The sequence below is a fragment of the Mastigoproctus giganteus genome, chromosome 14, assembly GCF_048544385.1.
Source record: "Mastigoproctus giganteus isolate SK-2022 chromosome 14, ASM4854438v1, whole genome shotgun sequence".
NCBI lineage: Eukaryota > Metazoa > Arthropoda > Arachnida > Uropygi > Thelyphonidae > Mastigoproctus > Mastigoproctus giganteus.
In genome coordinates, this window is record NC_143588.1 from 80,390,607 (window position 1) to 80,415,018 (window position 24,412).

Consider the following 24,412-nt stretch of genomic DNA (forward strand, 5'->3'; position numbering starts at 1 on the left):
GGGACAGGGAGATGATTATACAGTTATACAAGGCAATGGTTAGGCCACACCTAGAGTACTGTGTACAGGTCTGGAGGCCTCATTTTAGGAAGGATGTAGAGTTGCTAGAATGAGTACAAAGAAGGGCAACAAGATTGGTGAGGGGAACAAAGGGTTGCTCTTACCAAGAAAGGCTTAAGTTCTGCAAATTGCAGCGCCTGGAGAGTAGGCACCTGCGAGGTGATCTGATTGAGGCGTATAAGGCCTTGAGTGACTTGAGCAAGCTGAATGCTGATGGGATTCTTCCTCTTGTCAGATTAAGATCCTGAGGGGGCACAGATTCAAACTGAGGAAAGACAGTTGTAGAATAGATGTGTGGAAATTTGCCTTTAGCCAGTGGGTGGTTGATTGGTGGAACAGACTTCCATCTTTTGTTGTGAAAGTTGATAGCCTAAATAAATTTAAGTCTGAGCTGGAGAGGCATTTGGAACAAATGGAGGAGTGAAATGGTTTTTTTTTTTTTTGGCTGATGCCGCATAAGCTTTCTTTCTTGCATCATATGCCTCTACTAATGCTAAATTTCTTATGACTTTGGATGTTATCGAAATCTTTTTCCCAATAACATCATTGAATGGGACACCTTTAGTGATAGTGGGGAAATGTGATGCTTTGGGTAGTTTTTTTTTTTTTTTGTGGGGTAACATGCAAGTTATAACATATGTTATAACTTGCATGTTCTTCTAGAGAGTACAATGACTGCACAAGGTCATAGAGATGACATTGTGGATTATCAGTAGAGGCCTAGCGAGGTTATAGGGCACACATGGAAAACAGAACATATCTGCACTACCTTTATATAAATTATTTAAATATAAAATAATCATCAATCCTGTTTAATTCACAAAAGAACACTTTATAAATTTAAAACATTTTAAAGAATGAGAAGTTAAAAGGAAAAATCAATGTATTCATCTTTGCAAAATAAATATTGTACCAAACAAATTTTATAAATAAATTAAAAAATTCTACAGATTAATTTATTTTAAGGCCTTTAAATGCCACAAATTGGTCAATAATGCACTACACTCAATATTCTCTAGAGTTTCTTTTTTTACATTTAGTAGGGCCAAACCACTATGATGATCTTCCCCTTAATACTCTTAGGTAGGAAAATTAATTTTAACTAACATCTAACAGCAACCAGTGGCAATAGCTCCATTGCTATGTCACTGACTATCTGATACCTCATGTGCAGATTACAGGTACCACATTCAGTTTGCAAACTAGTTTGACCATTCCCTGCTTTGTATGAAAATTGTTTATAATTCTATAATCTGATCAAGTAATCTGTACCAGTATTCAATCACAGAAATTACAAAAAAAAAAAAAAAAAAAAATCCATAATGGTTCCATAAAAGTTAGTATGGTTCTGAGTACTTTTTTTAATGGACTGTTAAAGATTTGGCCATAATAACAACCATGAATACACAATAAACATTTTTATTTACAAACATATTCTACATAACAGCATACCTCCACTAATATATACATAGAATGGAAATTGCATTATTTCTTAAAACTGCATAAATATATTCTAAATATTACTAACTAATAAAGTGTGATCAAAAAGATCAGAGACTAGCTGTGAATATTTTGAAATTGCAATCTGCAGCAAGTTCAGCAATGTCTAGTTGTTCAGTAACTGATCCAAACAGAGAAACAGATGAATCACCCATTTATCTGCACTAAGTCTGAATTAGTGGACACTGAATATGTGTTTTATGTTTCTTTGCATTTTCAAATTGGTGATTTTACCAACCAGCAAATCTTATCAAATTTTGTTTAAAATTAGAGAAAAGTGCAACAGAAACTTAAAAAAAGTGTTAAAAACAGTTTTCAGAGATGATGCCATGTGTCATTTGAAGACTTTTCAGGTTTTATTATTATTTTTTAAATAAAGCACCAATACGATGGTTGAGTGGGACAAGACAGAGTGGTGATCAATGGGTACTGCTCTACGTGGACTAATGTTATTAGTAGTGTCCATTTTTGTTTTGTATATTTATCAATGATACTGATGAAGGTATATCAAGCTTAATGTCAAAGCTTGCAGATGATACAAAGGTTGGCGGGGTTGTTAATAACAGTAATGACAGTATGCTGGTGCAGCACCAAGATCTGGAAAAGTTGGGTAGATGGGCTGAGAAGTGGCAACTGTAGTTTAACATTGACAAATGCAAAGTACTGCATATGGATAGCATTAACCCCAGAGAAATGTACCATGTGGTGTTAGACTAAAGGTAGTGGAGAATGAAAGAGACCTGGGGGTAATTGGACAGTCAGATATGAGGTTTTCTGAGCAGTGCAGACAGGCTGTATATCATTAGTATTAGTAACGGCCGTATGGTGCAAGAAAGCCTATGGCTTATGCTGCACCAACCAAAAAAAAAAAAAAAAAATCCGAACAAAACAATGATATAAACAAAAATTAAATAAATAAATAAATAATAATAATTAATAAATAAATAAAAATAATAAAATGAAATAAAAAATAAATAAAAAGGAAATTAATCCTATCATCCTATGCGCTTCCCTTACCCGAAAGTACTATCCAGATGACCTTTGAATTTCCCCAAACTGTCGGCCTCTACCACCCATGAAGGCAACCTATTCCAATAATTTATAACTCGCTGGCTAAAATAAAACTTCCTGCAGTCCAATCTAAACATTTTCCCCCGTAACCTTGAATTTATGTCCCCTAGTTCTAGCATCATTTATAATCTTGAAAATTTTGTCCTCATTCATTTTACTGATGCCTCTGTATATCATTGACAAGACATGGGGTCTTGTCAATGATATACAGGAATATTGCAAGCAGGGATAAGGAGGTGATTATCCCCTTGTATAAGGCAATGGACAGGCCACAACCTTGAGTACTGCGTACGGGTCTGGAAGACTCATTTTAGGAAGGATGTGGAGTTGCTAGAACGAGTACAGAGAAGGGCAACAAGACTGGTGAAGGGAACAAAGGGGTGCTCTTATGAAGAAAGGCTTAAGTTTTGTAAATTGCAGCTTCTGGAGACTACGCACCTGTGAGGCAATTTGATTGAGGTGTAGAAGGCCTTGAACGGATTGAGCAGGCTCAATGCTGATGGGATTCTTCCTCTTGCTCAGAATACAAACCTGAGGGGGCATACATTCAAACTGAGGAAAGACAGTTGTAGAATAGATGTTTGGAAGTTTGCCTTTAGCCAGCGGGTGGCTGTCTGCTGGAACAAACTTCCATCTGTTGTTGTGTAAGTTCATATCTTAAATAAATTCAAGGCTGAACTAGACAAACATTTGGAATGAATGGACCAGTGAAATGGGAAGGGTTTTTTTTGGTTGATGCTGTATAAGCTTGCTTTCTTGTATCATGTGCCTCTACTAATGCTAATACTAAAGCCTATTAGTTTCTATTATTTTTAAAAAGGGCAGTTTGTCTGTTGATGATCCTCACTCTGGTCACCTTTCAGCTTAAAAACCCAGTGATTCAATTTCATATGTTCATGATGTAATCAGGAGTGATTAATGTTTATCTGCAACGAAATTAGTGAAACTGGGATTTCTTATGAAACATGTCAATAAATTTTAATACAAGATGTGAGAACAAGTTTCAGCCAAGTTTGTATCTCATAGCTTTGCTGAAGATCACAGAGAATGGTGAGCTCTCATGTCACAATCTTTATTACTGTCAAACAGAAGAAAAGACCCAGTCCTCTCAGTGGAAGACTGACTTTACCAAGGACCAAACCAGCAATACAATCTCAATCAAATGTAAAGATCAAGCTTATTGTATTTTTTTTATTTACAAGGCATTATTCATTATGAATTTGTCCCACATGGTTAAATAGTGAACAAGAAATATTACAAGAGTTCCATGGTGATTGCACAATGATTTTGAGAAAATAGCTTGGAAAATGAACTTCAGGGTATTGAAGATTGTATCGTGACACTGCCACTGCATACTCAACACTTTCCATTCAAGAATTTCTTGCACTAGATCACTGTGGTTTCCCATCCACCACTGACCAGATTTAGATTCCTGTAATTTTTTTTCCCAACCTTTTTTTTCCTGTAATTTTTAAAGCCCGATTGAAAGGTCAAAAATTTGCAATGACTGTGGAAATTACTCAGAATGTGAGACTTGATTTGATTTTATTGGCGCAAAAGAATGTGAGACACAAACTATTACAGATTCCAAAATAAGCCTATCAGGAATGATTCCAGAGGTTACAAAAGTGTTGGAATTGGTGTATATGGTGTCAAGGAGACTATTTTGAAGGAGATATATCCAAAAAGGTGGCAAGTTTCATTTTCCATTTGTTAAAGCAGTCCTTGAACTTTTTGATCACACTCCATAAAGTGCATTGTAAATTTTAAATCAACCTTTCATGAGAAAAAAAAAATTATTTTTTTAAATTACAAAGGATCAAGAAATAACACCCAATGGCACTATATTCAAGCACTGCAATAAACAGGGCACTCTCATTTGTATATCTTTTCCAATAATCCCTAATTATTTCTATAAAATGTTGGTCTTGACAAATGACCATGTAAAACACCAATAATGCTACATACTCAGAGGTGAATAATGAAACAACATCCTGCAATGTAATTTCTTAGTCTTTAACCAAACTAGTTCAACTATCTGCATTTATCACTGGTGACTGATTACATAATCTTTTCTTCAACCTTGGAGCTTCACTAATAAAGGAACACTTATCCCCTTGAATAAACATGGTAACAAAGCTAGTATTCTAAAAATTAACTATTTACAAGTTTTCAACAAAACCAATATTGTAAATAGCTGTATATCTGAAATCCTTTCTCTAGAAACCCTTTGTACAGGGTGTTTCAAACATACTTATTTATGGGGAAATTGTATAGCATCAACAACAGACATTTTAAAAAAATATAATGTTTATATATGAGAACTAAATCTTGGCACGACTGTTACAGATTGTAAAAGGAGTAACCCTGGTGAACAGCACCAGAATCTGAAGTATTATGCTTATTAGTTTCTTCCACCTAAAGGGGTTGTGAGGTGACTTAATATTGATAGGTGCAGTTATTTAAAATTATTACATTAACTTTAAATAACCACACCCATCCATATTGAGCCAAGTCACAATCTCTGTAGGTAGAATTCGCACTGCACCCATTCATATAAAATTAGGACACTAATTTAAATAACCCTTCCCCTAAACAAAGAATTATACATAACTCAATTATCTGTGTCAGTAACAAAAAAATTACATATATCAACATTCCCACAAATAAGGACCTTTGAAAATACTCTGTGTGATCCAAAGTGAATGAACTCAGAGATATTAAAAATTGAGAATAAGTTTGTATGGTTTTACATTACACATTAATAAAAACTATTAACAAAAACAATACACATTTTTTACATAATCATATCATTAACAAGCAAGGAATGCTTTCATAAGTATAACAATGAGATCTGAAAAAAGATGAATTCAGTTTAAGTAATCAACAGTGTGATATCACCTTCCAAAACTGTATTTATAGGGTAAGGTCAATGAGAAAGACAAAATCTTCAGTATTTCCAAGAGACTGGTATCTGTATACATAAAATGAAACAATGCTCCAAGAACAAAATGACTAAGTATGTTCAACTGCTGCTAAATGTTGTTGTTGGGTTTTTAAGCACATTAACAACTTAGCCATATCGCAGCATATATAATACATGTCTGTAAATTGCATGTGTTCTGTTGTTGATTTGCTGTTTGCTGGACAAAAAACCTGAGTTTTCAGTAGAAAAAATGTGCTAACCTCACACCCGAGACCGACTAACTCAGCCACATTGTGGAAAAGATCCGCAAAACTTCACTGCATCATTGAGAGGATTCGAACTCAAGTCTTTTCCACCTGGTGTGTGTGTGTGTGTCGGGGGGGGGGTGATGCAATATCTCCATCAATCATATTGATGACAGTAAGTCAAAAACCATAATGGACCAATTCAAAAAAGTAATCACAAAAAGAGAATAACAGCTATGGTTGGGCAAACATTTTGATAGATAATATTTAATTTGTCCTGCACATCTCCAGATGTGCAGGACAAATTAAATCAAGCTTAATGTCCAAGTTTGCAGACGATACAAAGGTTGGCAGGGTTGTTAAGGACACTACTGATGCTATGCTGCTGCTACAGGATCTGGAAATGTTGAGCAGATGGGCTGAGAGGTGGCAAATGAAGTTTAACATTGACAAATGTAAAGTACTACAAATGGGAAACAGCAACCCCAGGGCAATTTTTCAACTCTGTAGTACTACACTGACAGTGGTAGAGAATGAAAAGGAACTGGGGGTAATTGTGCAGGCAGATATGAAGTTCTCTGAGCATGCAGATGGGCTGCAAGAGTAGCCAGTATACAGGAATTTTTCTAGCAGGGATAAGGAGGTGATTATTCCCTTGTATAAGGCAATGGTCAGGCCACACCTTGAGTACTGTATACAGGTCTGGAGGCCTCATTTCAAGAAGGATGTGCAGCTGCTGAACAAGTACAGAGAAGGGCAACAAGATTAGTGAATGGAAAAAAGGGTTGCTCTTACGAAGAAAGGCTTAAGTTTTGCAAATTACAGACTTCCATCCCTTGTTGTGGAAGTTTATAGCCTAAATAAATTTAAGGCTCAGCTGGACAGGTATTTCGAACGAACGGAGAGGTGAAATGGAAGTGGTTTTTTTTTTTTTTTTTGGCTGATGCTGAATAAGCTTGCTTTCTTGCATCATATGCCTCTACTAATGCTAATGTATCAGTGTTGTGCCTAGAGTTGCCACCTCACTGGGTTTGACCCAGATTATATGGTGCACATACATAAACATTGTCATATAACAACACTGAGGTTGTGCATTATACAACTTTTTTTTTTTTTTTGTGTGTGTAAAATTTAAATATTTAAAAAATTTCTAGAATATTTGAGAATATTCTAGAAAGGTATAGAAGACTCTTGGTTGTGGTAGAACATTTAGAAGATCCTGAATGTTGTAGATAATTCTAAAGTGCTTTGCAATAATATCAATTAAGGAGTAACTTGGAGTTTAAAGGAATCATGCATAAGATAAGACTATAATATTGATTTATAAATGCAAGCAATGACTAACTGCACCTGAAATCTGAGCTGAGTTCAATAGGAACAGAGAAACTACTGTACATAGACTGTAAAACTTTGTCTTAAACAAGCAAGCCTTCATGATGTAGCAGTCCAAAATCCCTTATTAAAACTGGAAAATCAAAAAACAAATGGTTGGCTTGGGCTAAGAGCCATTAACATTGGATAATTGAAGAGTGTAAAAACATACAGTGCACGAATGAAATCAAATTTGAAATTTTTTGATCCAACTGTAGAGTTAATGTGAGACAATCAAGTGAAGAAAAAATGGTGCCACATTGTTTAGTGCCAATAGTCAAGCATGGTGGTGTTTCTATCGTGATCTGGGGTTGCTTCTGTAGAAAATGTAATAAAAAAATCTAAACAACAAGAGGGGATAATGCAATTTATGGTGTGGCCACTCCAATCACCTGATTTAAAACCAATAGTTTTTATGGAATCATCTTGACCATCAAGTCTGTAATGTCGGTGCATATTCAGCAAATTTATGGGGAATCTTACATATCACTTGGAATAGCATTAGTGAGGGCAATATCGTAAAATTATTCACAAAAAAGCCACATCTGTGCAAGGCAGTGATAAAATCTCATGGAGAATATTTTGATGAAAAATCGGTATAGTTGTTAATATTAATTATTTCGATATTTTTTGCTGTAAATTTTTCAATGCTTGATAAAAAATCTTAAAATACTGACTGTGTAGTGTGTTGTTTTTTTATATTAAACCTTACATTGTCATAGCTAATTTCAAAAGAATTAATGAAAACTATTGACATATATGTGATTCCAAACTTTTAGGCAGGAGTGTATATATAAAGCCAATTTCTGATGAAAGAAAACATATAATTAAAAATGAGTGCATAACTGAATATGAAAATGAAGGAGTTGGGGGGGGGGGTGCTGAAACGTTTATATATACTTAAAAATATCTTTATCTTTTGATGTTTTAAAAATAACACCTAATGGCAAGGTATAGATAATACAGCTGAATAAAATTTCAAATCATAAATCTGAACACATCACAATATTTACAACCTCTTATGTGAATATTAGACCAATTACTCCTGGATTCCAACATAGTTAAACAACTGAAATTGAGGCAGGATAGAAGTGTGGAAGTTTTTGCCAGTGAGTGGGATTGTTGGAGCAAGCTGCCATCTTTTGTTATTGTAGTGGGTAGTTTTAATAAATTCAAGGAAGAACTAGAAAAATTCTTGGAGTTGGAGGGGATAGACAGTGAGGTAGGTAGGGTTTTTTTTCTTTTTTGGTTGATGCTCTATAAAGCTTGCTTTCTTGTATCATTTGCCACTATTAATACTTCTGCAGTATACTATAGAATCAATACCAAACAAAAATACATCACAGGCGTAAACCACTGTAATTCAGCTGATTCGGCCAGACTGATGAGTTCCATATCATGCAATTTAAAGGACTAAACATTTTACATATTAAAAAATTGTGTTTAAAGAGAATATTATAAGGCAACTTGTTAGGTAACACATAGTGATCACATAGGGTAACTGAAACATTTGATAATAATCAGTGTTTCAGAAAGGTAATAATAACCAGTAATCACAAATTTCCATTCACTATAATATGACACATTTCATTTACAGTAACAATGGAAAGCACTTTCTAAGACAACAATGTTTCACCAACATATTTTACGCATAACTAACTTAGCACCAGACATAACCACAATTTTTAAGTGAAATATAAATTTTCCTGATATGTCATAATTCATAATTTGTAAGTATTAAAAGACACTAGCCTTTTGTGAAGTTTTTTTTTTTTAATTATTATTTATTTATTTTTTGTGAGTTCCTTGGTGCAGAGTGCACCAAGGAACTTGGTCATAGTGTGTTGTGTCTATACAAGTGTGTGTTCATATGAAAACCAATCTGCATGTTCTGTGGACTGAAAAGCTTAATAATCATGGGAAGAACAGGTTTTGCTCCCTCTGCCTGAGATTGACTAACTGCAGTCACAACTGAAGAAGCCTTTAGTAATTTCTACAGTCTCTAATGGAGTTAAGACTCAGATCTCAGCAACTTAGTGAAAGAGACAAATCCATTGCACTGTCATAAGGACCCAGAAAGGTCTTTGTGACAGTATAGTTTATCAACAAGTAATGTACCACCTAGAAATGAGTGACATCTCAGTAGATGTCACTAAAGATGAGACTTAAGATACATTTTTACTTCCTCTTTTCAAAAAATATCATTATTAATTGAAACAAAATTTGGTTAACTGTAAAAATTATGTATTTTCTATAAATATTAGCCTACTATTAAGTATTATTACACTTAGAAATTTAGGGACTATTTGTCCATATACCTAAGTAAAATTGAATATTTTTAGAGTTCTGATGTTTGTGATGCAGACTTTGGAACCTTACATTGTCATAGCTTAATAATCTTTTTAGATCTTAATAAACTTATTTGAGAATAATGATTTTCACTCTGAATATGATTGATTCTTCCATTGACAAAAGACTAAAAAATTGACAGTAGCGGTTCAATGTTAAAATCACAGTGGAATACATACAATGCAAAACTACAAACTCTTACTGTCGGACAGGTTTCTTTAATCAATTAAAATCAATTTAATTGATAAATTAATCAATTAAAAAACAAACTGTTGGATAATTTGCATCAAACAGATAATAAAAATTTCAGGATAGCAAAGGGACCACATCAGTGTAATAACCAATGCTTAAACACCAAAGCAGCTAAGGCCATTAGGCATCAGTATAGTTCATCTAACTGCATATATTCTTTGGTCAGTTTGCTGGACAAAATAACTGATTTCCATGAGACAAACTGATAAAACTTCACTCAAGACTAAACCTGTAGTCTTGGGTGTAGTCTTGGCTACAATTTAGAAACACTCCATAAAAATTCCTCCCATTTAATATGAGACTTGAATCAATGTCTTTTCCACATAGTTTGAAAGGAGGTAAGCATAACCATTGTGCTAGCCATCAGGGCTGCATCTGATGTCATTGAGTTCTTGGAACAAAATATCTAAAACATTACTCATGATTGAACAGCATGGAATTTTATGGACACATATCAAAGCTGGGAAAAAGGCTCCAAAATGATAAAAAAACACAGGAGGCTTTTTTTTTTAAATGACATTAAGCAAAAAATAATACAAGCACAATCATTATTTTTTACTTGCTCCAGATGCATTTCTGCTAGGGGGAAGTGTGAATTAGCTAGGCACAGACCTGATCAAAAGTTAATTCAAAAATGGTTGCTCTAGCTGTTCTAGGGGCATTCTAGGGGCAACTATTATTCTTATAATTTGTGTAAAACTCAGGGAACAATTTTAATGATGATGAATTATAATAACCAAAGAAAATCAGTAATAATCACAATGAAAATATAGATCACAAATCATCAATGCTACTCAAGAAGATTTATAAAATAACACTGGGATACTGGTTTTATTCACTGTAACAATCTAACATCACAAATCTCTCAAATTCAACAAATAATACAAACTCCTAAGCACAAGAACTAAAAAAGTTAAATAATAAAATTTTATTATTTGCTGTTTCAGTAACAGGATATTTTAATAAACAAAAATAACATGAAAATAAGGCAGTATAACAGCACCATTAAAAACCTTTTGCAAAAATGGCCTGTCTTTTAAGAAATAAAGTTATGATAAACACATCACAGATAGCAATACAAAATATATTACCTATCAACTCTGATACAGTAGTTTTAAAAGTTAAAATTCTCTAAATATTTAAATTCATTTTTAAAAATAGTGAAATCATGTTAACAATGATTTTTCCATATCAACTTAGTGAAGTGAGATCAATCCAAGCAAGGAAATAAATGCAATATAAGGTTAGTAGTACACCCCAAACTGGCTGACCGGGCTAGCCAGGTGGGTAAAGTGCCCTCCTGGCAACCCAAAGGTCGCAGGTTCGAATTCCGCCTCGGCTTGGATCACAGTAAAAATGTAAAAAACTTTGGGAGATGTATTATGGCCACAGAAGCCGATGCGCCAACAACTAACAAAAAAAAAAAAAAAAAAACACCCCAAACTGTTAGCACAAGCTACACAGTATTGCCACAACAACAGCACAACTATTATAAAATTTGAGGGATAAACAAAGTTAAAAAAAAAAAAAAAAATTAAACAACCCCTAATTATAGCATTTAGTATATTCTTTGTGATGTGTAGCAAAATAATTAATAGTTATGTTGTTCTCTTTGCACAGGTTAACATGGAGTTGGGTGACAATGGTAATCAAACAAATCTCATAACACTGGACAAAGCAGAATAGTTTCTAGCCATACATTTAAAACTGCTCTCCAGTAGGAATTAGAAGGCAATTTGTCTGTCATGTTATTAAAAGATATAATGATACCCTGATAAAAGATGACCACTCCAGAGGGGATCGAATAACCTATAAGGAAACTAAATTAAAATCCCTTCTCAGAAGTAAAACTAAAAAAAATAAAAGGAATTTCTATAAATCTTTCAACAAAATTGGAAAGTGGGTATGTGTGCAACTTGTTTCCATAAATGCATTCAGTTAAACTGTACAATGACAAATCCAAATACTGGCTTCTCATTTTGTAACTTTGGTATGCCATTTATCTTAATTTAAAACTCAATATTAAAGCATTATATGTAACAACTGACAATAAACAACTCAAGGCCTTGTTGTCTGTTTATAAAGTAACAGACAACCCATAAATATATGATCTTCAGGTATGAAACAGACCTACCACTAAGTACAACATTTCTGCTTAAGAAACAATATTTACAGCAGAAACAACAAACTTACTTTACTCATTCAGGGGAGGCAAATTTTGCATGATAAAGTCATAAAAGTGACAGCTTAAGTCACTTAAGTCAGCATTTTAAGTTCATAAAAATAAGCTAACATTTTTCAGTTAAAAGTCAGTCAATTTTTCAGTTAAAAACAAATACAGATGCCAGGTAACAACAAAGCATTAATTTAATACATTACAACAAAGTAATATCTCTATAGTCAGCTGTTCCAATAAATGCCCTAGTCAGAATACATTTTGGGAAAAGGAACAAATCAATAAGAAAATGTAATATTTAAGCTGCACTCAGCTACAATTTAGACTGCATTATATATTAACATACTTAAGATACAGAGAATATCTATGCCCATATTTAGATTCTTTGAGAATGCTGTTATTGTTAAAAAGTAAATTCTACTAGAAGGGCATTCGCCACTTACCCTTGTACATATCAAAAAAGGTTTTGTCATTTTCAAGAAATAAGTACTAAAGTTTAGATCTTCAATACATCAAATTAACATTTTTAAGAGTCAACTCCTCAAGCATCCAATACTTAATATGGTAAACAAAAAATATTTGTGTACCTTCAATGAATATTCCTAGGAACTAGCAAGGATTATTTTCAACATTTTAATCATAAGCAATAACAAAACAACTGAACAGATTTTGACGTCAACAGCAACTTGCAAAAACAGGTTGTAATGTGCCTTGATCCAAAAGTGCTGAAGCAAGACCCTCCACTGAAAAAAGTAAATTATTATAATAAGCAAAATACAGTATACAGTAAAGCATTTATCACTGACAGAGAGTTTAGGGATGGGGAAGGGAAGCATCAAATCAGCAAACACTTAATACAATATACATTCTAATGTATATAGTGAGAGGGAAAATGTAGGAATTAACAAATAAATAACTAAAAATTGGATGAATAACAACAACTCCATGTTTTTGCAAGGAATAATTTATTTATCCTGTAATGTCAAGAAACCCTACATAAATATTTTTCATCTTTTTACAGATGTTTCTGAACTCACTTTAGGATTCTTCCATCACGTCAATTCAAAAATGCTAGATATGACTGCCCTCAGATGGGAAGTGTGTGTGTGTGTGTTGGGGGGGGGGTTAAAATTAAGATAACTAAATTCCAAAGTGGATTCAAAAAATCTCCAAAAATTGTAATTTAGTACAGGTGACCCCCGCTTAACGCTGATAATGCGTTCCAGAAAAACAGAGCGCTAAGTGAATCCACGCTAAGCAAGCGCCGCATTCCCATAAGATAACATATGTATTTGTGAATTGCAGGTTGGTGCCATAGGATATTTCCTAATCAATAATAAACGGCAGTGAAAAGATGCACAAATGTCGGTCAAAACATTTAATATTCAAATATTTGTACATATAAAATATTCTGCATTACATACGTATATAATTATGCAGTAACTACTTACGTATCAAAATTAAACTTAAAATTCCAATTAAAATCATGAATTTAATTGATCTAAATTGATTTAATTTAATTGATGAATTTAATTATGAAAAATGTGTCGATTTTGGGTTGAGCTTTACTAGTACTTAAATGGTTACAATAGCTTACTAGTGTTAAATGGTTCCAATTTTTTTTTTTTTAGGTGAGTTTTCTTCTGATCATCATATAGGCTAATCTCTCTCTCCCTTTTTATTATTTATAATATTTAACTTAACTGAATTCTGCATTGGATAATAAAATTGCATAATAAAATTAATTAGTCTTTCCATTTCAATCCTAATAGCCGGCCTAGTCCTAGTTGCTTGCAGTGGAACAGCTATCTTTCCCGCTGCTAAAATTAATTCTTTATTTTTTCATAATTGTTCTTACAGTTAAACTTGCAAGTCCTAAATTATGGCACACATCCGCTTATCTTTGACCGGATTGATTAGCTTCAAAACGTCTAATTTAATTTTCAAATTCAGTAGTATTTTTCTTACATTTTAGCCTTCGTACTGCGTCCAGACGTTGTTGCTTTTTCATTCTTATCGGCCATTATTAACTCTTCGAAAATGTAACTGCATTGGTTGCATTAATTATGATACAATGTTCAAGTAAACTGTCCGTTACGCACAATGTCTAATACTGTACTGAGTGATGACTATATAACGCATATATATATAACTATATATATAAATGCATATAATGCAAATATTACAAGCAATATACTTGATCATTTTTTAAAATGTTGATCTCTGAACTACGTAACAAGTCACTGTACTGCGATTAAATTAGCGCGCGAGAGAATTTCACTGAGCGTGGGAATATTTCTCAAGTCGGCGTGGGAAACGTTTTAACCATATTTTTATATTCATTTTCGAGCTATCGGCTCCATCAAATGAAACGATTTCGTTAAATATGGCAAAAATGCAATCTGTAAAAGAGCGTTATAGTGATCTGTGCCAGCGTTATAGTCAGATACGGGTTATCATATAAGAACAGCGTTATAGCGAACCGCGTTATAACGGGGGCCTGCTGTATACTGAATGTATACACAGACTAATAGATTAACAGCAGCCAAAGCAGAGGTGAAAGTGATTCTTGCACTGGAACATGCAGCAGCATGGAAAACACACCCCCAGATAATGGGGATGTCTGCTGGGAGTCCTCAGAGACAAGCAGAAACAGATGCATGTATATTTGTGTGTAAACTAATGCTGGGAGTATGGGAAACAAATTATGAATTTGAAGTACTGGTTAGGTCATCAAACATGAGCACATGTTATCAGAGGCATGGTGCCATTCAGACATAAAAGATTTGGAATTTAAATATAGTGAGTACAATGTGTACAGAAAGGACAGGCAGCAGAGAGGGTGGGGAAGAAGTTATGCCCTTAGTTAAAAAGCACTTAGAGTCTAAGGCAGTGTCCCAGTTGATGTGGGTGGAAAGTGCAATGCTGATGGTTTGCCGTGACATAAGTACTAGGAAGGCAAAAATTAGAGGCCAAACAACTGTGATGAGTATAATGAACAACTATACAAACAAACTGAGTGGGCCAGTATATAAGAATGTCTTATAATAATAACTTTCCAGATACTGACTGGAACTTGTAGGATGGTCACACATAGTAGCAAAACTCTTCTGGGCTTTCTGAATGACTTTTCTACACCAGCATGTCAGAGAGGCAACGAGAAAGAAAGCAATACTCCTGATACAATTATCAGCAGTGGCTCTTCATGCATTAGGAATCTTCAGATGAAGAAACTACTAAGTGGCAGTGATCACACTGTATTAATGTGGAATCTACATAAAAATATAACTGTAAAGTAAAGGGAAGGGATTCTGCTTTCGTAAGGAATACTACAATTGTCTCAAACAGTTTTTAAATTCTATTCAATGGGACCAACTGATGATGTTATGAACTGCACACTGTAAATAGGAAACATTCAGAGAAGCAATAGAAGCTACTAAGCTTTTTATACCAGCTAAGAGAAATTGTTTCATGTTTAGACCTAAATGGATGTAAAATGAACTGACGAGACTAGTGGCAGAGAAGAAAAATGCATGTAATGATTCTAAATTAGCAAAGGACATAAACACACAGCAAGTACAAACTATCTCTGTAACGATTAATGCTAATTACAAACTAGTACAAACTAGCCTGCAATCAAGTCACTAATGTGGTTATGCAAGCTAAGGCAGATTACGAGAAGTCTTTGGCTAATAGTGCAAAAAAAAAGTAGCAAAGAATTCTTAGCCACATCAATGCTAGAAGGAAAGGGATGAAACAAATTGGCGCACTAGATATGAGTGGCATAAGTACTGATTGTACTGTTCAGGCTGATGGCAAATTGAATAAACATTTTTAGGGATGAGAATATCAAAAGTATAACCAATTTATAACTGGAAGTTAAATGATTTTATGATAATTAAGAAGAAAATTGAAGAGAATTGTCAAGGCTAAAAGTAAATAAGACACATGAAGCTGATGAGGTCTACCCAATTATATTAAAAGAAGCAGCAAAAGAGGTAAACAAACCCTTAGCTACAGTTTTGAGGGCATCCCTGGATTCAGGGTACCTTTCTAAAGATTAGAGATGTGCAAATGTCTCCCAATTTAACAAAATGGAAGCAAAGGACGAAGTAAGTAATTTCAGATCTGTAAGGTTAACTTCTGTTCCCGGGAAAATAATGAAGTCATTGGTTAAAGAAGTAATGCAGAATCATTCAGATAAGAATGCAGTTATGCAGTAATCACAAATGGATTTGTTGAGGGACTTGTCTGACCAATCTGATTAGATACTGATGCAGAACAAAGGAACTGATTGCAAAAATCAATTCTGACATATACAGGCATCCCTCGACTTAATGCTTTTTAACTGGGTACATAAAACAGTGTGGTGAATGAATCCACATTAAGCACAAGAGGTTTATCCATAGAAAATAATGTAAATGATTTTAACTGGTTGGTATAGAATTTAAATTTAAATTCTATACAGTGGGACCAACTGATGATGTTACCAACAGCAAATGCAAAATGGGAGGCATTCAAAGAACTTATCTTGGAAGCTACTAGACTTTACATACCAACTAAGAAATATTGTTCAAGGTTTAGGCCTAAATGGATGTCAGATGAACTGATGAGGCATATGGCAGAGAAGAAACATGCATGGGATACATACAAATTAACACATGACACAGAAGCCTATGATAGATACAAGTTGATCTGTAACCAAGTTACAAAGGAGGTTAGGCAGGCGAAGGCAGAGTACGAGAAATCTTTGGCAAGGGATGCAAAGAAAAACAGCAAAGAGTTCTTTACTTATGTAAACTCTAGAAGGAAGGGGATGAATCAGATTGGTCCACTTGATATCGATGGGTCAACTGTTGATGATCCTGCTCAGGTAGCTAACAAACTAAATGAATATTTTGCATTGACATTCACACATGAGGAGTTATTTAGCGAGGGGAAAGCCAGGGTGTATTCAACTCTAGCAGGAAGCTAGAGAATCTTGTAATAACTGAGAGTAAAGTGGAGGAGAAACTGTTGAAGATAAACACAAGAAAGGCACCTGGGGTGGATGGGATCTATCCAGTTATATTAAAGGAGGCAGCAGAGGAAGTAAGCAAACCCTTAGCCATAATTATGAGAGCTTCCTTGGACTCAGGGGAAGTACCCGCAGACTGGAGATGTGCAAATGTGACCCCAATTCACAAAGGAGGATCAAAGGCTGACACAAGCAATTATAGACCTGTGAGTTTAACTTCTGTTTCAGGAAAATTAATGGAGGCACTAGTTAAAGAAGCACTGCAGGATCATTTAGACAAGACTTCAGTTATAGCTCGGATACAGCATGGTTTTGTTAAGGGGAAGTCTTGCCTGACCAATTTGATTGGATACTATGATAAAGTCACAAAGGAACTGGATGCAGGGAATAACTTTGATATTATATACTTGGATCTTAGAAAGGCTTTTGATACTGTTGCACATGGAAGACTGCTGCACAAATTGGAGCAGTGTGACATTGGAGGCAAATTGCTGCTGTGGATAAAGGGATGGCTGAGGGGGAGAAGACAGAGAGTGTAATCAATGGACACTGCTCATCGTGGACTAATGTTATTAGTGGAGTCCCTCAGGGCTCAGTGTTGGGTCCATTATTGTTTTCTGTATTCATAAATGATATTGATGATGGTATATCAAGCTTAATGTCGAAGTTTGCAGACGATACAAAGGTAAGCAGGGTTGTCAAGGACACTACTGACACTATGCTGCTGCAACAGGATCTGGAAAGGTTGAGCAGATGGGCTGAGAGGTGGCAAATGAAGTTTAACATTGACAAATGTAAAGTACTACATATGGGAAACAGCAACCCCAGAGCAACGTATCAACTCTGTGGTACTACACTGACAGTGGTAGAGAATGAAAGGGACCTGGGGGTGGTTGTGCAGGCAGATATGAAGTTCTCTGAGCAGTGCAGACGGGCTGCAAGAGTAGCTCATGGTGTATTGTCAATGATATATAGGAATTTTTGTAGCAGGGATAAGGAGGTGATTATTCCCTTGTATAAGGCAATGGTCAGGCCACACCTAGAGTACTGTATACAGGTCTGGAGGCCTCATTTCAAGAAGGATGTAGAGCTGCTGGAACGAGTACAGAGAAGGGCAGAGAAGTACAGAGAAGATTAGTGACTGGAACAAAGGGGTGATCTTACAAAGAAAGGCTTAAGTTTTGCAAATTACAGTGTCTGGAGACTAGGCACCAGCGAGGTGATCTGAGAGAGGTGTATAAAGCATTGAATGGTTTGAGCATGCTCAATGCTGATGGGATTCTTCCTCTCGCTCAGAATAATCACCTGAGAGGGCATAAATTCAAATTGAGGAAAGACAGATGTAGGATAGACGTGCGGAAATTTGTCTTTAGCCAGCGAGTGGTTGGTTGGTGGAACAGACTTCCATCCCTTGTCGTGGAAGTTGATAGCCTAAATAAGTTTAAGGCTCAGCTGGACAGGTATTTTGAACGAACAGAGGGGTGAAGTGGAAGTGGTTTTTTTTTTTTTTTTTTTGGCTGATGCTGCATAAGCTTGCTTTCTTGCATCAAATGCCTCTGCTAATGCTAATACTAATGCTAATGACTACCAGTTTTTCTAGCTAATTTTAAGGCCCCATTTCTCCATATAACAATATTAAATGTGGAAGAAACATTCAAACTTTTAAATATAAATGATGCATTAAAATTTAAATACAGTATATGTTCAATAAAATGTAAAGCAATATACTTTAAAATTAAGGAATCTTATAAGTATACTGTATTTACATTATTTACAATAACAGCTTGCTATACTGTTAATTTTCAGATTGCTCAAAACCACCACTGTAGTATAAATCTAGCAGTCTTCCAAATCCAGTCTTTTTATAATGTCCAATTTAGTTCCAATGAAAAGTTTTTCCAATAGCATTCACCTTCGAGTTATTAGCACTAGCTAACTTATTTGATCTCTTTGAGGTGAATTTAAAAAAAAAAGAGAAGTTGAAACTACCTACATGGTAAACTAAAATCAATCACTGACACAAAATGCACATAAACGATATGTAAACCAGAACTGACTGCAAACAGCATCTGAGCAAGGGTACTTTTTCAAGGTCTTTTTGCAATAAACATACATTGATTACTGTCATTAACCACCCTACTAACTGTTGTAACATCTGCAAACTTAGACATTAAGCCTGACATGCCTTCATCAATGTAATTAATGAATACTGAATGACCAGTGTGCAGCTAAAAGCAACTTCCTGTCAGGAAAGGATAATTCCTAAATTCCTAAACATTTGTAAACCCTTTGATAACCCTTCAGTTAATTAGAATACCAGAGTAGGAATCCCCTTTTCCATAACTATTAAATGGGAGGATGTAGCTATTACAGGGGAACAAAGCAAAATTATGGAGGAGGCCATCAAAATACACAGGGCACCATATAATGAATAAGCACTGAGGGAATGCTATAGCAGAGGACAGCTGTATTTAGATTTCAAAAAAGCTTTTAATACTATTCCACATGAAAGACTGCTGTTAAGTGAGAGAAGACAGAGTTGTTATTAATTGGCACTGCTCTTCTTGGACTAATGTTATTAATGAAGTTCCCCAAGGTTCAGTGCTAGGCCCACTTTTGTTTTCAGTATTCATTAATTACATTGATGAAGGCATGTCAGGCTTAATGTCTAAGTTTGCAGATGTTACAACAGTTAGTAGGGTGGTTAATGACAGTAATCAATGTATGTTTATTGCAAAAAGACCTTGAAAAATTAGGCAGATGGGCTGAGAAGTGGCAACTGAACTTTAACATTGACAAATGCAAGGTACTGCACATGGTTAGGAATAATCTCAGATTAACATATTAACTGTGTGGAACCACACCAAAAAGGCAGTAGAAAACAAAAACAAATAAGAAAAAACCTGGGAGTAATTGTAACACTTTGAATAACGCAAACAGGCTGCAAGGAGAGTTTATGGGGTTTTGTCAATGATATACAGGAATTTTGTCAGAAGAAATTAGGAGGCAATTATTCTGCTGTATAAGGCAATGGTAAGGCCACTTCTTGAGTACTGCATACAGGTCTAGAAGCCTGTTTTTAGGAATGATGTGGATCTATTGGAATGGGTGAAGAGAAGAGCAATGTGAGGGGAACAAAGGGGTACTTTTACTAAAAAAGACTTCAGTTCTGCAAATTGCAATGTCTGGAAACTAGGCACCTGCAAGATGAGATTGAGGCATTTAAAGATCTGAAAGGATTTAGTAAACTAAATAATAAATAAATATTCATTTAATGCAAATACAGCAGCAAGCCCATCACAGCACATGGCTAGTGGCAGATAATAATACAAAAGAAATGACATAAAATAATCGAATATACCGTATTTCCCCATGTATAAGACGCACCTTAATTTTGGGGCCCGAAATTTGAAAAAAAATGTATTACATAAAGTTATTGAACTCAAGTTTTATTCATCATAAAATTCATACAACTCCTCATCACTGTCAAAACTCACATCCATTAGCTTGTCCTCATCTATGTCTAATGACGAATCACTGCCTTCATATATTGCCTCGTCCTCAGTTCCATCTATGGCATTTGAAATGCCACACTTCTTAAATGACTTGACAACGATCTCAATCTTGATATTATCCCAGGATCTTTTCACCCAGGTACAAACTTCTCCTATAGTTGGTTTCTTCACTCTTCCTGCTGGTGTCAAATTGTCCCCAGAAACTTCATCCATTGGTTCCATTCGTCTCTCATGGCAGCTTTGAAGGGTTTGTTAATGCTGACATCAAGTTCTGTTTTTCGCTCTGCAGCAATCTTCTTTGTTTTTTGTTATGTGTGCCCTGAACGGATCAAGCACCAATAGGGAAGATTTGCGTAAGAGCCCACCTGGTCTCCTGCTCCAAACTTTCTCAAACCAGATCTTCATCCCATCCTGATCCATCCAACCCTTGTCATGAACGTGGACAATCACTCCTCGACGAATGTTTTCTTTTGGCATTTTGCGTTTGAAAATCAGCATAGGAGGCAGCTTGGTTCCGTCGGCACAACAAGCTAGAACAACTGTATAATGGCTCTTTTCATGTCCACTTGTCTTCACAATTACAGTTTTCACCCCCTTCTTATCAACAGTTCTGTTACTTGGGACAACAAATTGAAGGAGGACTTCGTCCATATTTGCAATCTGTCCCAACTCAAACTGATGTCTTCCGACATTCAATGACAAAACGATGAAATTCAAGGACCTTCTGCTCATAGCCTTCAGGCATATTTTTGGGCAAGTCTGGTGCGTGTGCGCATGCTTAGTCCATTCTGTTTCATGAACCTGAAGCACCAATTGTGTCCTCCTTTGAAATCAGTAACTTCTTTTTCATCAGCAATTCTTCTTGCCTCATGCTGAACCATCTTTGTGGACACAGGAATTCCAATTGCCCTTGCTCTTCAATCCATATCTTCAATTCCCTCTCTAAATCAGGCCATTTTGCTGACTTACCTCTCATGGCCTTCTGCCGTGGCGTTTTCAGTAGGGTTTCTTCTTCCCGTAGCCAGTCTCGGATTGTTTTCTCAGTTGGAGGAGGACCAAACTTACGTTCAGCAGCACGATTTCCATTCACTTTTGCAAACTGGATCACTTTTCACTTGAATTCAGCACTGTACGAAAATCTTTTTTGAGCCATTTCTGGGCAGAACGTGGCAAAACGTAACCTAATATACTGGTAACAAGTGCGAAACAATGAGCGCAAAGACAACAAGCGTGAAAAAGCAAGAAATGCAATTAAAAAAATCTACAACCACTACATAAGACGCACCCAGTTTTTAGACCCCAAATTTTTTGAAAAAGGGTGTGTCTTATACATGGGGAAATATGGTATGTACATAGCAGATTTCATACAGACATTAACAATGACTAGGAATTATAGTTATGAATTAAAAAAGCATTTGGCTTTCAGTTGTAATTACTAGGTTGGATTATTTTTCTTCATTTTATCAGAGATCTGACTCCTTTAGGCTTCAGAATTGATTAACCTGTTGCAATCAATGTTGTGATGATTTATGAGGTGAAGGGATGCATTGGGGAACATTCTATCCATTTGTTTGAGCCTGGAGAGGTTGGATTTGAATTGCTGGTTTCTTGAATTTTCCCTGTTGGGGACAGCTATTATATTGGCTAAGTTTAGTGAATCGCATGCAGAAGTGATTAACTTTACAAGAAGCATGATTCCAGACTTGCTGATCATCTGTTGCAGAGGCTTTGTTTTTAGGTTTTCATAAAGCTGTTGCCTGGATATTGTATGGGGAAAACAAAGCTTACTATTGACCCATCTAAGAACCCAATATTCTAGGCCAAGGAATTTTTTGACGGTTACTTGAGGAGCACCAGACCAGATTTCGGAAGCATAGGACAGAATGGGAAAGATACATCTTTGAACATGCTTAATGACTGTTTTTCTGTCTTGAATTGCTGCTGTTTCTTGTTTGATTAACCATTTTGCTTTTTGAACAACATATAAATAGTGTAGATGGCAATCTTACTCTAGCTCAGTGGTTCCCAACCGGTGGTTTGCAAACTACAGTGTCTGGAAACTAGGCACCAGCGGGGTGATCTGATAGAGGTGTACAAAGCCTTGAATGGTTTGAGCATGCTCAATGCTGATGGGATTCTTCCTCTAGCTCAGAAAAATCACCTGAGAGGGCATAAATTCAAATTGAGGAAAGACAGATGTAGGATAGATGTGCGGAAATTTGCCTTTAGCCAGCGGGTGGTTGGTGGGTGGAATAGACTTCCATCCCTTGTCGTGGAAGTTGATAGCCTAAATAAGTTTAAGGCTCAGCTGGACAGGTATTTCGAACGAACAGAGGGGTGAAGTGGAAGTGGTTATTTTTATTTATTTATGTTACTTTTTTTTTTTTTTTTTTTTTTGGCTGATGCTGCATAAGCTTGCTTTCTTGCATCAAATGCCTCTACTAATGCTAATGCTAAAACCCCTGGGGGTTCGCAAAAGTGTTTCAGGGGATTCGTACTAAAAATTCTGTAATGGTGTCCGCTTAGATTTACATAGGTATATTTTTGTAAACTACAAAATAGTTTAATATTAATTTATGCGATTTGGTTCAAAATTTATATTTAGTTGTGGTTTGGGTTACGTGCCCTTACATGGTGAGCATGTGCGACAGGTGTCCGTGTAAATTAATGGGAGTGCATACATTAATGCTTTTTAGTGTTAATCCCCAGCTTATTTCAACAAATTAAGCTTGCTGATTCCCATGGGAAATACAAATATCACTCGACTGGGTATGCATTGCTCTCACCTCTGGCCTTTATGCAATTATTGGAACTGCTGTTGTTGTAGAAAGCAACAATTCTTGGTGACGTAAATAAAACTTCTGGAATACAGAAGTTTTAATTACGGATACTGAAAATTTAATTTCAAACATTTATGGATTTATGTAAAATGTGCAATATGGGGCAAAAGTGTCAAACTCCATTCAAACAGGAATACCATGGAGAAATGCTGACAAGAAAAAATATTACATAATATTTAAAATTGCCCTTCACTACCTTCCAATTTGTTACATAAATTATGATATTCAAAATTTCGTCTACTATAATGTACAGATATTGGTGTACAGGTATACCCACCAGTTCCTTATTGTTTTCAAACCTTGAAAAAAAGAAAAGAAAAAAAAAAACAGAGCAATACCAGTATGACAACAAAGAAATAAAGTTTAGAAATATATAAAATTAACTTTTCATTACTTCAGTTTAAAGATATATACTTACTCTGTTAATAAAAATATCACATTGCGTTTTACTATCACCGATTTTTTGTCAATAAATACCCTTTTTTAAAAAGTTTCTTACTGTTTTGCTTTCTACAACAAATTGCAGCTTGCACGGTGTGTAAAATATGCATTATATTTTCAATCATGGCCTAAAAAGACTAACTGCTAACACCCATCAATTTCCTATCTCCAAATTAATCAGGTTTTCCATCTGCAGTTAACATTAAATGAAACTTAATTATTTTGAAAACTGCATACTGAATTTAATTTAATAATAAAAATCACACTGCATGATTTCTATTACTAAGCTAAATGTTAAAAAAAAAATTAAAAAAAAAAAAAAAAAAACTCGCTGATTATCATCCATAATTAACCTATTAACGGGAAAAGTGATTCACCACCCTAACCCCACTGTCACTGTCACTGTCACAAGTAGACAATCGTGTCCATAAAAACATATCCGAATTGGTTAGTGCTGGTTGTGTTAATCCCCTACTGTTTAATTTAAGCTCGCTGGTTGTCGATGCTAGGCAATGATTTCAACATGGATATAGAATCTTTAATTTCAAAGGTTTCTATTAGACAGCCTGTGGGTGGGATTGGGTGTGAACACACCAATATGAAAAAAATTAAAATTTTGGGAATACTTTATTGATAATGGTACAGAGTG

At 35.2% G+C, this 24,412-nt stretch overlaps 1 protein-coding gene across 1 annotated transcript in view; it reads right to left on the minus strand.

Annotated features, from left to right (window-relative positions):
* Positions 1 to 12,579: 12,579 nt before the first annotated feature.
* Positions 12,580 to 24,412, minus strand: part of LOC150075287 (gamma-tubulin complex component 5-like) — a 51,526-nt gene continuing 39,693 nt past the window's right edge. The window contains exon 8 of the mRNA XM_090388432.1: positions 12,580 to 12,693. Within this exon, the coding sequence (XP_090244558.1) occupies positions 12,626 to 12,693 (68 nt within the window). The 3' untranslated portion in view covers positions 12,580 to 12,625. The remainder of the gene's footprint in view (positions 12,694 to 24,412) is intronic.